Raw genomic sequence first — 17,369 nt, 5'->3', positions numbered from 1 at the left:
AATGTCGTGCCCATTCACAAGAAAGGTAGTAGGGAGGAATCGAGCAACTATAGACCAGTGAGTCTGACATCAATAGTAGGCAAATTAATGGAAACCCTAGTAAAGGATAGGATTGTGGAACATCTAAAATCCCATGGATTGCAAGATGAAAAACAACATGGGTTTACTTCAGGGAGATCATGTCAAACAAATCTTATAGATTTTTTTGACTGGGTGACTAAAATAATAGACGGTGGAGGTGCAGTAGACATCGCATATCTAGATTTTAGTAAGGCTTTTGACACTGTCCCACATAGAAGACTTATCAATAAACTGCAGTCATTGAGCATGGACTCCCATATTGATGAGTGGATTAGGCAGTGGCTGAGTGACAGACAACAGAGGGTTGTAGTCAATGGAGAACATTCAAAACAAGGTCATGTTACCAGTGGGGTTTCACAGGGATCTGTACTGGGACCAATTTTGTTTAATATCTTCATAAGTGATATTGCAAAAGGCCTCGATGGTAAGGTTTGTCTTTTTGCTGATGACACAAAGATATGTAACAGGGTTGATGTTCCTGGAGGGAAACGACAAATGGAAAAGGATTTAGGAAAACTAGAAGAATGGTCAGAACTCTGGCAACTGAAATTTAATGTGGATAAGTGCAAGATAATGCACCTGGGGCGTAAAAACCCAAGGGCAGAATATAGAATATTTGACACAGTCCTGACCTCAGTATCTGAGGAAAGGGATTTAGGAGTAATTATTTCAGAAGACTTAAAGGTGGGAAGACAATGTAATAGAGCAGCACGAAATGCCAGCAGAATGCTTGGATGTATAGGGAGAGGTATAAGCAGTAGAAAGAGTGAAGTGTTTATGCCGCTGTACAGAACACTGGTGAGACCTCACTTGGAGTATTGTGCGCAGTACTGGAGGCCATATCTCCAGAAGGATATAGATACTCTAGAGAGAGTTCAGAGAAGAGCTACTAAACTAGTACATGGATTGCAGGATAAAACTTACCAGGAAAGGTTAAAGGACCTTAATATGTATAGCTTGGAAGAAAGAAGAGACAGAGGGGATATGATAGAAACTTTTAAATACATAAAGGGAATCAACTCGGTAAAGGAGGAGAGCATATTTAAAAGAAGAAAAACTACCACAAGAGGACACAGTTTTAAATTAGAGGGGCAAAGGTTTAAAAGTAATATCAGGAAGTATTACTTTACTGAGAGAGTAGTGGATGCATGGAATAGCCTTCCTGCAGAAGTGGTAGCTGCAAATACAGTGAAGGGGTTTAAGCATGCATGGGATAGGCATAAGGCTATCCTTCATATAAGATAGGGCCAGGGACTATTCATAGGATTCAGATATATTGGGCAGACTAGATGGGCCAAATGGTTCTTATCTGCCGACACATTCTATGTTTCTATGTTTCTAAGAGGTAGTCCCCTGAAATGGTCTTCCAACAGTCTTGAAGGAGTTCCCAGAGATGCTTAGCACTTGTTGGCCCTCTTGCCTTCACTCTGCGGTCCAGCTCACCCCAAACCATCTCGATTGGGTTCAGGTCCGGTGACTGTGGAGGCCAGGTCATCTGGCGCAGCACCCCATCACTCTCCTTCATGGTCAAATAGCCCTTACTTTCAAATTTTTCCCAATTTTTCGGCTGACTGACCGACCTTCATTTCTTAAAGTAATGATGGCCACTCGTTTTTCTTTATTTAGCTGCTTTTTTCTTGCCATAATACAAATTCTAACAGTCTATTCAGTAGGACTATCAGCTGTGTATCCACCTGACTTCTCCTCAACGCCACTGATGGTCCCAACCCCATTTATAAGGCAAGAAATCCCACTTATTAAACCTGACAGGGCACACCTGTGAAGTGAAAACCATTTCAGGGGACTACCTCTTGAAGCTCATCAAGAGAATGCCAAGAGTGTGCAAAGCAGTAATCAAAACAAAAGGTGGCTACTTTGAAGAACCTAGAATATGACATATTTTCAGTTGTTTCACACTTGTTTGTTATGTATATAATTCCACATGTGTTAATTCATAGTTTTGATGCCTTCATAGTCATGAAAATAAAGAAAACTCTTTGAATGAGAAGGTGTGTCCAAACTTTTGGTCTGTACTGTATGTGTATATGTATATATGTGTATGTATGTATGTATGTATGTATGTGTGTGTGTATGTATGGATGTATGGATGTTCCGCGAAAACTCAAAAACACAACCATCCATTTCAACTAAACTTGCTACCCGGAAAGAAATCTTGTGGGGGTCTCAGCTCTCTAGGACATACCGTTCCTGAGATATTCCCAAAAAATGGCCTTCATTATCCAATACAAGCCTGCAAGCCTTTCACTTAAATCCGAACTGCCATACACACGGTCACATGTCACTTATCAGCCAATAGAAGCTCACAGGTCCTACTCCAGGTTGCCATAACAACTGATCACAGGTTTTAGCAGTTCGAAGGTCCTGAAATATTCAGTCATATGACGGCACAACTACATTGCTACATGCATGGGGGAGGGGCCACTGTTAAACGGGCGGGCACCGTGGAGTTCACTGTTAAAGGGGCGGGCACCGTGGAGTCACCGTGGAGTTCACTGTTAAAGGGGCGGGCACAGTGGAGACCACTGTTAAAGGGGCGGGCACAGTGGAGGTCACTGTTAAAGGGGTGGGCACAGTGGAGGTCACTGTTATAGGGGCGGTCGCTGTTAAAGGGGCCGCCACTGTGAAAGTCACCGTTAAAGGGGCGGTCACTGTGAAAGTCACTGTTAAAGGGGCGGTCACTGTGAAAGTCACTGTTAAAGGGGCAGTCACTGTTAAAGGGGCGGTCACTGTTAAAGGGGCGGTCACTGTGAAAGTCACTGTTAAAGGGGCGGTCACAGTGAAAGTCACTGTTAAAGGGGCGGTCACAGTGAAAGTCACTGTTAAAGGGGCGGTCACAGTGAAAGTCACTGTTAAAGGGGCGGTCACAGTGAAAGTCACTGTTAAAGGAGCAGTCACTGTGAAAGTCACTGTTAAAAGGGCGGTTACAGTGAAAGTCACTGTTAAAGGGGCGGTCACTGTGAAAGTCACTGTTAAAGGAGCCGTCACTGTGAAAGTCACTGTTAAAGGAGCAGTCACTGTGAAAGTCACTGTTAAAGGGGCGGTCACAGTGAAAGTCACTGTTAAAGGGGCGGTCACAGTGAAAGTCACTGTTAAAGGGGCAGTCACAGTGAAAGTCAATGTTAAAGGGGCGGTCACAGTGAAAGTCACTGTTAAAGGGGCAGTCACTGTGAAAGTCACTGTTAAAGGGGCAGTCACTGTGAAAGTCACTGTTAAAGGGGTGGTCACTGTGAAAGTCACTGTTAAAGGGGCGGTCACTGTGAAAGTCACTGTTAAAGGGGCGGTCACTGTGAAAGTCACTGTAAAGGGGCGGTCACTGTGAAAGTCACTGTAAAGGGGCGGTCACTGTGAAAGTCACTGTTAATGGGGCAGTCACAGTTAAAGTCACTGTGAAAGGGGCGGTCACTGTGAAAGTCTTTGTTAAAGGTGCGGTCACTGTGAAAGTCACTGTAAAAGGGGTGGGCACTGTGAAAGTCACTGTTAAAGGGGGGGTCACCGTTAAAGGGGTGGCCATTGTGAAAGTCACTTATTTAATATAAAATTGCAATAAATACATACCCGAGCAACACTGTCCATGCCTGCAGCAGCACCCTGTCCCTACAATAGTCAGAGCAGAATGGCAGCGCACCACGTGATTCGGCATTTATGCATGCAGGGTCACATGGTTCGCCGGACAATCACAGCCATGCCAATACTAGGCATGACTGTGATGGCTTCCAAGTGCCCACAGCTTAAGCGCTTGTTGATTGGCTGCACTGAAACTTTCAACAAGCTTTATTTAAAATCCAAACAAACACAAACACAGACTTTCGCGCCAATGTTCGTGTTCTAGTTCCGGAGCCCAGAGACTGTAATGTTTGGTACGAACCCAAACAGTACGGTCCAGGTTCGCTCATCCCTAATTATATCCAACTTTAGTGGTAGAAATTATGAATTTTTCTACATTTCTTATTTTTCTTGATCTTGAGCCCACCTACACAGGCAGGAAGTGGAGGGTGGAATTATGACACCTGCTAAATATATTATGCAGATATATGTGTGACATCCTTTTGTTTCTTATAATTATCTAGCAGCTACTGAGAAAATGAGACTACGGGAAGTTCTCTACATCATGATTATTCTATATACTGAGTCCAGTAAGTAACTTTTTACCTTTCCTAACTTTTGACATGGTGCGAATAGAGAGGAGACTCCATAGAAAAGACTAATCTGGCTTCTATTGTGTTGGTTTTGCCACCCTGGAAAGAACAGTCTTGATGTTCACTTCCTTCTCCAGGACCCTTGGGCCATCCTCTTGATTGCTAACAATGCCATTTCTCCTGAGAGTCCTGTGAAGGTTCTAGCCACCTAGTAACAAAGCAGATAGGACTACTCAGGGTTGGGCTCCCTCTCTTGAAGGACACAATAACAGCCACTTGGTCTTTGCCTTCGATATCTTGACTAATTACCAGATAGGCCAGCAATATATTTAGGTGCTTACATTTACCTTGAACATTTTTTGTTTGCAGCATTCTGTAGTCAAGTCTGCTCTGATATAATGACTATTGCGGGCTCTGAGGGGGAAAATGTGACCCTACACATAAATGAGACTGAAGTAAGAGAAATTTCTTGGTTACTGGGCAGACACCACATCGTCACAACTGAACCAGGGAAAATAATAAATGTTAAGAAACGCAAACTGAGTCAGCGGTTAGAAGGTACAGACCAAGGATCCTTGAAGATCATCAATTTACATATGGAAGACCAAGGAAACTATTCTGCAACTGTGTTCAAGGAGAAGCATAAGGATTGTGTTCAGAATTTTTGGGTTAAAGTTTACCGTAAGTTAAAAATAACAGAGAAATAGATGAATAGAGTGATAGTGATGCTGAGAGGGCTACAATCTTACATTGTAATCTTGAGGAGGGGGGGTTTACTCAGCCAAGCATGGGAAAAAATGGGAGAGAAGAGAAGAAGAAAGGAAAGGAAGGGAGGAGGGAAAGGGAAGAAAAAGGACAAAGAAAGAAAATAAAGAAATTAAAAATGAGGAAGTAAGACAGGAAGGAAGGGAGGGAGGACGAAGGAAGGAAGGGGAAGAAAAAGGAAATAAAGGACAAAGAAAGAAAATAAAGAAATTCAAAATGAGGAAGGAAGTAAGTAAGTAAGTAAGTAAGTAAGGAAGGGAGGGAGGGAGGGAGGGAGGAAGAAAAGGAAATAAAGGACAAAGAAAGAAAGTAAAAATGAGTAAGGGAAGGAGAGGGAGATGAATGGAGGAAGGAAAGAAAGGAAGAAAAAGGAAGGATGGAAAGAAGAATGGAAACAGGGAAGAAAGGCAAGAGAGAGAAATAAGGAGAAGAAGAAAAAGGAAATGAAAATATTGATAAAGAAATGAGAACTAAAAGAAGACAGGAAGTAAGGATATGACGGAGAAAGGAAGGAAGGAAGGAATGGGTGCAGGGAGGAATTAAGGAAGATAAAGGGACAGAGTGATAAATAGGAAGCAGAGATAAAGGAATGTTACTACTTCTTTTACCTTTCTCTTTAACAGCAAAATTATTGAAGAAGGACATAGAAATTAAAATTAACGTGAGTGAAACTGAGAGCTGCAATATGACTCTGACCTGTACAGCAAACAAACCATATGTGACAATCTCCTGGAGGAACCAGAGTGAGAGGTATAAAGTTGTCAGAAATCACACACTAAACCTGAACAATATTCATCCAACTACCATCTACCACTGCATCGCTGAAACCCCTGTAATCAGAATCTTCCGATCAGTCAGGCCATGGACTTTCTGCCAGAAAGGTAACTATATGATGTACCTTGCTGAAATTGATAGCTCACCTACAGATGGAGGATGCATTGACATGTCCTGCTCTCCTTGGGCCCTTACCCAGCACTGGTCAAAACCAATAACACAAGACTGTAGGTCCTTTTAAAGTACTTTTGCTAACATTGTTTGTCTTCTTCTCAGCTTTGGGTGGTTTCTTCTTCTTCTAAGAATAGTTCTTAAAAAATGTTGATGTTTTATCGTAGAAACAGCCATTGGTCTAGCTCATCGGGCCGGATCACCTTCGATCTGGATTATGACAGTTGCCATCATGACGTCTATACTGGAGCTGACGCATTGTCTGTGATTCAAAACTCAGGTAAGAAATCAGAATATCAATTGCCTAAAGGGGCTTTCTCGTGGACTTCATAGAAAGGTTTTTCCGCGAGGAGCAACAACCATGAGCTGCTCTGCGAGACTGTGCTAGGCTCTTTTCACATAATGCCTTGTGTCTGCTTACCGCACAGTAATAAAATGCATACGAGGAAAGGCACAAAAGACATTAATAAAATCTTAACGACTCCAATATCTCATGAAACCAATTCAATACAGTATGGTGAGACATCTCATGACACAATATCGCATTTTTTTTTTTTTTTAAATCCCAGGACATGTTCAGCCAAGAAAAAAAATATCCAGAAGGGCAAAAAGGATTCCAGGATCCAACGACCCTTCTACAGATACCTCTAGCTCAGATTACATGTAATATTATATCTTTGAAGAAAGCCATTCAGGTCCATCTTGAATTCTTTCAAGAAATCAACAATCACAACATCATACTACAGAGCACCGCCATCTCATTGCTCTTATAGCAAGGAATTGACCCACAGTTCCTATGTGACCTCTTATCAATGCCTTAGATAAAATTACACCCTCATCCACACAACAACTGCACAAGGAAAAAAAAGTACCTACAAAATTCAGAGTATCTCCTTCTGCACTGTTTACAGTGTTATCAGAACCTTCCTCCTGCTGTTCCTTTCCCCCCTCTCACAGCATGTATCAAAACTGGTGTAATGGAAAACGGTCTTCGTTGTCCACAGCAACCCATTCGATTCCACCTTTTATTTGCCAAAGGACGTCTGAAAAATGAAAAGTAGAAACTGATTGGTTGCTGTGGGCAAATAAGCCAGGTTTATTTTACAGTAGTTTGATAAATAAACATCATCATCTCTGACATTAGAACAACTTGTGATAAGGACTTCTTTCTTTCATTTCAGATTTCCAGCTGTGGCAACCTCTAGTTCGGATATATAGTGGATATCAGTAGAAAGAACCCATATTTTAGGAGTCTGAAGCTCTGGAAACTGTGATACATAATGATAAATAAAGGTGCATACTATTTTTATAATGCTTGTTGTGTTGGAGATTTTGTTTGTGTTGGAGATTTTGGAGATTTTATTCGATTTTCATGATTAGAGATCAGCGAAGTATTGGAAAATTCGATTTGGCTGTTGCACCAAATTTTACAAAAAAATACACTTTGTGATGAATTACTTCATCACAAAGCGCATTTCTTTGTAAGTAGTGGGTGCAATAACAGGGAGCAGCAATTGATACCACTTCGAGCTTATAGAGTTATCCTGTCAATTTCGGAAGGCTTTTTCTGAAATTCCTAGTCATCCTCATCCATACCCGAGATGCTTACCGTTCTACACCAAGGAGCTATAGCAAGCTACTCTTCCATGTTAAGGTCTGTTGTGGTGGGATTTCCACAGCCTGTTTCCGCTTTGTTGAGCACTCATCAGTTCAGTATACTACATAGTGATCATCTGAAGCCATGATGCAACCTATAATGGTTACCCCACCACACCAGAGGTTTATTCCAGGCAGGTCTACACCCCCACATCACCTCCACACTCCACATATTTCAGATAGTTTCCTCTCAACATCAACATTTCCTTCCAGGCCAGGGGAACACAATGACATAGTGACACTTTTACATACAAGGTTAGACATGTCATGGGCTTTCCAACTGAGGCTGGAAAAGTTATGGAGTCACTAACAGAGAGTCATAGTAACACAGGGCGAATGATTGAGAATGTTATGGGGCACTTTGGCTTTCAATGTAAAAGATATAGTGAAACAGAAAGTCTTTTAACATGCAGAAATGGAAAGAAGTCCTAACACCTAGGGGTGCTGTAATGTGGTTGCCACCTGCTAAAATGCTCCTAAATGAGACTCAAACAATAAAACGGTATATACCACATACTTATTATGAGAGGACCCTCAGAGACATAGTTATCTGACTGAGTTTCAAAATTAGAAGGGAAAATGTTAAAGTATTTTATAGATTTGTGAAACAGAAGACAATTAAGAAGTTTTATTTGAAAGCCGCAGAACATGACTTTCTTTACCTCATGCAACTAAAAAAGTGCAGGGGCCCCTTGTAAACCAATCCTTAACCCTCCAGACCACAAGGCTCCTGCAAGTGTTGGGGACTAGTGGTCATCCTCAGCTGAAGCCGACCGAGGAAGAGCTTGTCTTGCTCTGGTTTCCACCTGAACTGCCACCCCAGGTATTGGCCAAGAGCCTGAATCGAGGTCCGGCTTCTCCCCGCAGCGAGAAGCCAAGTGGGTGAGGAACCATATGGCCACACTTCTCACCCCTAGAACTCAAGGGGTAGCCAGTAAGAAGTCTGAAAATTAGAAGAGCTAATGAGCAATAAAATTGCCTTTTAATAAATATAGCCCAAGTGGGGCCCAGGATGAGGGGGTCTACTAGCTCGGTGGATTTACAAGAGCGGATTCTCTGACAGGTTATCGTTCCCGGCAATCCGATGAACAAGCGAAATCCTGTTGTTTGTGCAGGCACCTAAATTATTGTTTCTTTTTGAACAGCGATCTCTTGTCCAGAAACAATGCAGCTGTATGAGGTCAAGCGATCACAATAGCGATCCCTTGTTCTCATAGTGTGGGGGTGATCGCTGCATGCGGTTTCCTCCACTGAACAAGCAGCCAAATGTTGGGAAGGAACGTTTTCTTCCCAACAATCTGCAGCGAATTCCACCGTGTACCACTGGGTCCCTAAGGCGTGCATCTCATGCAGCCAATCAGTACCCTGCTCCGTACTGAAAAGGGGCAAAAGCATCAAAAAAGGCATCTATGCATAATTTACTCTTCTTTTTGGAAGAGTCTCATGTTTGGGTGACATGAAAATAAGTCTCCATACACCTGCTGGGTCTCCTCAGTGAGAACTAGTAATCCCCAACCTGCACCCATAACATCTTACACAGCCGAGTCATCTGGTCTGCACAGATGCGGGGCAATAACCCAGTAATATTTTCTTTCCCACACAGAGTTTTTTTTTTGAGAATCTTTAAAGTTGCTTTCACTGTAAAGGTGCTGCTTAAATCTGCTTCTACCACAACCTCACATTAGATTGGGATCTTCTTAACACTTTTTTGCAGGAAACAGGAAGTGTTTTTGTATTTCCTGAAACAGAGTAAAAGATTTCGAGCTTAGTCCCTCAAGTCTAACACAGTTAATGATGTTTTGTTACTGCACTGCCATCCTGCTCCTTATTTTTCAAAAATGTAAGTATTTCACCATATTTTGTTTGAGCAAATGCTTAAAGGGACTCTCCAGGACACCAACAATGTTCCTGAAAAAAGGACTGTGTTATGATAAGGTGGTGGTGGACTCTCTGTGCCAGCTAGACTAAGGTATTTTTAGCTCCCATTGAAGACATTGACCTGCTGTCCTGGTGCAACACGTTTTCGACACAGCAGATTGCTTCAGCTTGGTACATTTTTGAGGAAATTTGCACAAGATAGACTTTTAATCACTCGGTGGCAAAGATTTTGTTTGCTACCCTAGGTTGGAATTTTCATACCCTGGCTAGGGCAAAGAGGCTAGATGGCGGCCCTTTTGGCATTGAGTTCTCCGGCCAGAGACCTGACAGCTTTGCCAGAAAAGGTACAAATGTGGAGGTCCTATGAGAACAGATATTTGAGGACAGCGACTATCATTGTTGGGGCAGACATCCAAATGTATAGTCACCATCACGGGAATGTGAGATTGGGGCAAGGTTATCTGCAGTCATCGGGCAGAGTGAAATGGGAGGCTTGGATTCATTATTGGGACATGGCGATACCTGAAATGTTTGCTTTGGCACTTGGAGTAACCTGAATTCTTATGTTCTTTTTTGTCATCTCAAAAAGTTGGGAAAATGTGAGACAGAGAACCTACTAAAAGTCTGGAAACTATTCTTACTAGTGACTACTTAAAATTTTTACCCAGAGCTCCTCTCATGTCTTGGTGGTGGCCATGGTCTTCACTTCACATTTTATGACTTTTTTTTGTTAGGTGTCTTCTGTTACAAACCATGTGGAGAGGTGAAAAATGTTTCTGCTATTGAGGGGGAGAATGTAATCCTACAAGTGGATGAAGAAATGATTAAAGAAATTTCCTGGGTTTTTGGTAACAAACATATAGCAAATACTAAACCAAACAAAACTATCGATATCAAAAGTTGGGATTACAGATCAAAGCTTTACACTGAGGGAAACGTCTCACTGGGAATCGTAAAAATAAACACGAAACAAAGCGGAACATTCGTGGCCAGTATTTTTAATGAAAAAGGTGAATGTAGTCAAGAATATCATCTCACTGTGTACAGTAAGTTTTAACTACCTATACATATATGGTGATATGAACATTCTGGTATAACCTGGGTATCTCCTGCATATAACTATATAAGTTCAGCTGGTATAAGTTATACATCTTCTTGTATATAGTGATATGGAGCATGCTGGTATAACCTGGGCATCTCCTGTATATAATTATATATGTACAGCTGGTATAAGTTATACATCTTCTTGTATACAGTGATATGGAGCATGCTGGTATAACCTGGGTATCTCCTGTATATAATTATATATGTACAGCTGGTATAAGTTATACATCTTCTTGTATACAGTGATATGGAGCATGCTGTTATAACCTGGGCATCTCCTGTATATAATTATATATGTACAGCTGGTATAAGTTATACATCTTCTTGTATATAGTGATATGGAGCATGCTGGTATAACCTGGGTATCTCCTGTATATAATTATATATGTACAGCTGGTATAAGTTATACATCTTCTTGAATATAGTGATATGGAGCATGCTGGTATAACCTGGGTATCTCCTGTATATAATTATATATGTACAGCTGGTATAAGTTATACATCTTCTTGTATATAGTGATATGGAGCATGCTGGTATAACCTGGGCATCTCCTGTATATAATTATATATGTACAGCTAGTATAAGTTATACATCTTCTTGTATATAGCGATATGGAGCATGCTGGTATAACCTGGGTATCTCCTGTATATAATTATATATGTACAGCTGGTATAAGTTATACATCTTCTTGTATATAGTGATATGGAGCATGCTGTTATAACCTGGGCATCTCCTGTATATAATTATATATGTACAGCTGGTATAAGTTATACATCTTCTTGAATATAGTGATATGGAGCATGCTGGTATAACCTGGGTATCTCCTGTATATAATTATATATGTACAGCTGGTATAAGTTATACATCTTCTTGTATATAGTGATATGGAGCATGCCGGTATAACCTGGGTATCTCCTGTATATAATTATATATGTACAGCTGGTATAAGTTATACATCTTCTTGTATATAGTGATATGGAGCATGCCGGTATAACCTGGGTATCTCCTGTATATAATTATATATGTACAGCTGGTATAAGTTAGACATCTTCTTGTATATAGTTATATGGAGCATGCTGGTATAACCTGGGTATCTCCTGTATATAATTATATATGTACAGCTGGTATAAGTTATACATCTTCTTGTATACAGTGATATGGAGCATGCCGGTATAACCTGGGTATCTCCTGTATATAATTATATATGTACAGCTGGTATAAGTTATACATCTTCTTGTATATAGTGATATGGACCATGCTGTTATAACCTGGGTATCTCCTGTATATAATTATATATGTACAGCTGGTATAAGTTATACATCTTCTTGTATATAGTGCTATGGAGCATGCTGGTATAACCTGGGTATCTCCTGTATATAATTATATATGTACAGCTGGTATAAGTTATACATCTTCTTGTATATAGTGATATGGAGCATGCTGGTATAACCTGGGTATCTCCTGTATATAATTATATATGTACAGCTGGTATAAGTTATACATCTTCTTGTATATAGTGATATGGAGCATGCTGGTATAACCTGGGTATCTCCTGTATATAATTATATATGTACAGCTGGTATAAGTTATACATCTTCTAGTATATAATGATATGGAGCATGCTGGTATAACCTGGGTATCTCCTGTATATAATTATATATGTACAGCTGGTATAAGTTATACATCTTCCTGTATATAGTGATATGGAGCATGCTGGTATAACCTGGGCATCTCCTGTATATAATTATATATGTACAGCTGGTATAAGTTATACATCTTCTTGTATACAGTGATATGGAGCATGCTGTTATAACCTGGGCATCTCCTGTATATAATTATATATGTACAGCTGGTATAAGTTATACATCTTCTTGTATATAGTGATATAGACCATGCTGGTATAACCTGGGTATCTCCTGTATATAATTATATATGTACAGCTGGTATAAGTTATACATCTTCTTGTATATAGTGATATGGAGCATGCCGGTATAACCTGGGCATCTCCTGTATATAATTATATATGTACAGCTGGTATAAGTTATACATCTTCTTGTATATAGTGATATGGAGCATGCTGGTATAACCTGGGCATCTCCTGTATATAATTATATATGTACAGCTGGTATAAGTTATACATCTTCTTGTATATAGTGATATGGAGCATGCTGGTATAACCTGGGTATCTCCTGTATATAATTATATATGTACAGCTGGTATAAGTTATACATCTTCTTGTATATAGTGATATGGAGCATGCCGGTATAACCTGGGCATCTCCTGTATATAATTATATATGTACAGCTGGTATAAGTTATACATCTTCTTGTATATAGTGATATGGAGCATGCTGGTATAACCTGGGTATCTCCTGTATATAATTATATATGTACAGCTGGTATAAGTTATACATCTTCTTGTATATAGTGATATGGAGCATGCTGGTATAACCTGGGTATCTCCTGTATATAATCATATATGTACAGCTGGTATAACCTGGGTATCTCCTATATATAATTATATATGTACAGCTGGTATAAGTTATACATCTTATTGTATATAGTGATATGGAGCATGCTGGTATAACCTGGGTATCTCCTGTATATAATTATATATGTACAGCTGGTATAAGTTATACATCTTCTTGTATATAGTGATATGGAGCATGCTGGTATAACCTGGGTATCTCCTGTATATAATTATATATGTACAGCTGGTATAAGTTATACATCTTATTGTATATAGTGATATGGAGCATGCTGGTATAACCTGGGCATCTCCTGTATATAATTATATATGTACAGCTGGTATAAGTTATACATCTTCTTGTATATAGTGATATGGACCATGCTGGTATAACCTGGGTATCTCCTGTATATAATTATATATGTACAGCTGGTATAAGTTATACATCTTCTTGTATATAGTGATATGGAGCATGCTGGTATAACCTGGGTATCTCCTGTATATAATTATATATGTACAGCTGGTATAAGTTATACATCTTCTTGTATATAGTGATATGGAGCATGCTGGTATAACCTGGGCATCTCCTGTATATAATTATATATGTACAGCTGGTATAAGTTATACATCTTCTTGTATATAGTGATATGGAGCATGCTGGTATAACCTGGGTATCTTCTGTGTATAATTATATATGTACAGTTGGTGTAACCTTGTCACCCCTAATTTGTATCACCAAGGGAACCCTCCCTTATTAACCCTTTATTGACCCCTTTTTAAAAGGTACCTGCCAGTTAAAGAGGTCTCCTTATCAGAATGAACGCTTGATGGAGCTGTATTTCTATCTTAGGGACAGAGAAGGGTGGGATGGTGGCCATTGTGACACTCACGTGCGTTGTTCTGATAGTACTGGTGACTCTCTGCACTTGCTGTCTGAAGAACAAGAAGATGAGGACTATGCGCTGTTCTAGCTGGTGAGTGTTTAACCTTTCAGAGTTGCTTTGGATAAATGATGACATTTTACTTGTTTTCACATTGTATCCGGGAGTGTTCTGCACAAGAGGGTGAAAAACCAGAAGTGGTCTACTGCAGACTGCTACCACCTCAAACCGCAAGAGGTTACAGGAAATCACGTGAGGTCCTACAATGCAGTCCTTACCACAATATCACCCTGCCTCATACCACTGATATAATGCTCAGAGATAGAGAGATAGATAGATAGCACTCTATTACTGTACTGTATTACTGCACTCTATTACTGTATTACTACACTATTACTGCACTATTACTGTATTACTGTACTGTATTACTGCACTCTATTACTGTATTACTGCACTCTATTACTGTAATGTATTACTGCACTCTATCACTGTACTGTATTATTACACAATTACTGTATTACTGCAATCTATTACTGTATTACTACACTATTACTGTATTACTGCACTGTATTACTACACAATTACTGTATTACTGTACTGTATTACTGCACTCTATTACTGTATTACTGCACTGCATTACTACACAATTACTGTATTACTGCACTCTATTACTGTAATGTATTATTACACTCTATCACTGTACTGTATTATTACACAATTACTGTATTACTGCAATCTATTACTGTATTACTACAAAATGACTGTATTACTGTACTGTATTACTGCACTCTATTACTGTACGTTTCAGTTCTGTTGTTTAACTAATGACTTCTGTTTTTCTACCTTCAGTGGGAGAAAACCAAACACTGCACCATTTACTGGAGATATTCAGACAGAAAATGTTTATTATGAAATACTCTTAAAGGGAAAGCCTCCTAATATGACAGTAGGTACTATAAAATTGTGGTGTGACGTGTCTGTGAACATGAGCCTCGCATGAGTTACAGAGGGTGGTGTCTCTAAGAACCACTAGTACACCTGGAGGCATCTAGGGCAGGAAGTGTTAACCGAGGCCCAGGCAGAAGACAGTTAGTAGGTAGATACAGCTGTTCTGTACCCTTAAAGGGATTGTCTATCAGAAGAAAAACATAGCTGCTTTCTTCCAATAACAGCACCATGACTTTGAAACCAATGAGACTGAGCCGGAGAACACACACAACCTGTGGTCAATTGTGACTCTCTTTTTGGAAGGAAACAGCCATGCTTTTCTCATCCTTGACCATAGTTTTAAAGGGGTTGTCCAATAATTTATGTAAAAATGTAAGCTAGAATCAGCCCTGAACCTCACCAGAACCAGAGATCTTGCTTTAGTTCTTCCCCTATCACAACTTGGGGGGCAGTGTTCTTCCTGCAAGTGTGGTCTACTGCAAGGCATGTCTAATATGTGGTGTTCCAACTGAACTTAATCCCACCCCTGACTTGTTAAGACACACCCCTGCTTATATTACATCACTTCCCTTCCCAGAAAAGATGTTGGGACATGTTGAGAGGTGAAATTTTGCAACAGCTATCCTAATCTTCTGATGGACACAAATAATACTGCATCCAGTGGGGTCACATTAATATTGAGATGACATAGGATGGAAGTTTAGGGCAGATTGTTTGAGGTGGGGTTGGGTAGGAGCCCAGAACAGTTAGTCATGCTCTGGTCCTAGCATAGGTCTAGGCTTGTGTATGTTATATGTGCTGAGCTTTAAGACATGAATTTGGATGTGGTGCAGACTCTCTACCGATCTGCACTTGTAAGGTTGGGATCACACTTAAGTTAAATGGTTCCAGCAGGCTGATTTGGCCTGGCCAAAAACTGGCACTCATGCTGGGAAGCGTCTAGATCCTTGACGGATCCCATTATAGTCAGAGGGGTTCGTCAGTGAACGGCAGAATTCAGCTAGGCCAAATCCGGTGAACTCCAGCTGACAGTCTTCCAGATCCGTTTAACGTAAATCTGAACCTACCCTTGGTGTACCCTACCCTTCTTATACTTTAATCCCAATAGGTCAACCATGAGAACAAGGACGTCGTAGAAAGGAGGGAGACAACGGTAAACACCATCTATGCCACAGAAACCAATCCATCCATGGTACTATACACAATCCATTCTTCTCTGTAGACATGTCCATCCCTGGCCCACTATTACATAAGAACCAGGGTCCAAGTTCCCCCCAAAAAATGGAGCGGTGGTCAAGCATGAATGGAGCAGTAGTGAACATGATTGACCACTGCCCATTCATATGCCGAGTAGACAAGACTTTTGTGTTTGCGATTGTTGGGGGTCACAGTGGTTGTACCGCACCACATACAGGAAATAAGCTTGGCACAAACTCTTAAAGGTGCTAGGTCCAGAGAAAAAAAAATGTTTAGGACCCTCATCTCTTGGTCAGAGTGGAGAGTAATTAAAAAGAGTGTCTCTTGCTCTGGAGGACCTCTCCTGTCCTGTGTACATAGACGTCCTTTTATTATGAATGGGTACTGTGTAGAACATAATTTCCCCTGTTGAGGCACTGAAGGGAAAACTGGGCGCTTTCTGACAAGTTTCCCCACTCACTGTAGGTCCAGCAGGAGGACACCTTTTGCCCATCTTATGGTCAAGAGGCGATTCTAAAAAGTAGGGATTGTCCAAACTGGGGATCCTCTTTAAGAAAAGTGGACTTCCCCTGTAAGGCACCATTATGGTCTAAATTTTTGACAATGGTTTTTATTGCTCTGCAGGTTCCAGTCGATAACTAAATGCTCTGAGGTCCAGTCTACAGTACAAGACATGATTGTATGATAAATGATCCTGACCTCAATGTATGGAGACGAGACCAGATGCCTGAAGAAAACAGACTAGGAGGTGTTCTTGTACCCAATCAATAGTCCAGACTGCAAGAAAGCTTGACGCACTATTCCAATTAGTATATCTACCTTGGCTGATTGGATAAGAGATCTTATGGCCTACACCAGGGGAGGTTTAGAAGAAAGAGGTTGCAGAAGGGCCACTTGAAGCCTCCCCGCCAGCAGGATGAGGATATCATAACCCATCTATGACATAAAGAGCACCAAAACGTTGGCTGACCTTACACCCTTATCTGCTTGTGCTGGGAACATACCATATAATAATGAATGGCAGCGTTAGCCATAAATCTGATTTTAGTAAACTATTATTTTTTACCATGAACTCGTTGTCTGCTTTGTATTTGTAGCAGCGATGAATTTGTCATATGCTTCTTGTTGCTTCCTCTACCACTTAGGCCCCTTTCACACGGGCGAGATTTCCGCGCGGGTGCGATGAGTGAGGTGAACGCATTGCACCCGTACTGAATCCGGACCCATTCATTTCTATGGGGCTGTGCACATGAGCGGTGATTTTCACGCATCACTTGCGCGTCGCGTGAAA

The 17,369-nt window shown here is 40.6% G+C and overlaps 2 protein-coding genes across 4 annotated transcripts; both read left to right on the top strand.

The window, feature by feature from the left end:
- Positions 1–4,165: 4,165 nt before the first annotated feature.
- On the top strand, positions 4,166–6,228 carry LOC120982197. The gene is made up of 4 exons (XM_040412192.1): positions 4,166–4,235; positions 4,608–4,919; positions 5,627–5,884; positions 6,116–6,228. The coding sequence occupies exons 1-4, from the start codon at positions 4,184–4,186 to the stop codon at positions 6,214–6,216; spliced, it is 723 nt and encodes a 240-aa protein (XP_040268126.1). The 5' UTR covers positions 4,166–4,183; the 3' UTR covers positions 6,217–6,228.
- A 3,019-nt stretch (positions 6,229–9,247) lies between these two features.
- LOC120981899 lies at positions 9,248–16,991 on the top strand. 3 transcript variants are annotated; one of them, XM_040411682.1, is made up of 6 exons: positions 9,248–9,444; positions 10,217–10,492; positions 13,903–14,026; positions 14,783–14,879; positions 15,990–16,073; positions 16,703–16,991. In XM_040411682.1, exons 1-6 carry the CDS (start codon positions 9,396–9,398, stop codon positions 16,718–16,720), a joined length of 648 nt encoding a protein of 215 aa, XP_040267616.1. In that variant the 5' UTR covers positions 9,248–9,395; the 3' UTR covers positions 16,721–16,991. The 3 variants fall into 3 exon arrangements, with proteins under 3 accessions (XP_040267616.1, XP_040267617.1, XP_040267615.1); XM_040411681.1 differs by having other exon boundaries at positions 9,253–9,444; positions 10,217–10,528; XM_040411683.1 differs by lacking the exon at positions 15,990–16,073 and having other exon boundaries at positions 9,252–9,444; positions 10,217–10,528.
- Positions 16,992–17,369: the final 378 nt, after the last annotated feature.

The sequence above is a fragment of the Bufo bufo genome, chromosome 11 (assembly GCF_905171765.1).
Source record: "Bufo bufo chromosome 11, aBufBuf1.1, whole genome shotgun sequence".
Lineage (NCBI taxonomy): Eukaryota > Metazoa > Chordata > Amphibia > Anura > Bufonidae > Bufo > Bufo bufo.
The sequence above is the reverse complement of the archived record's forward strand: the minus strand, read 5'-3'. Positions and strand labels throughout refer to the sequence as shown.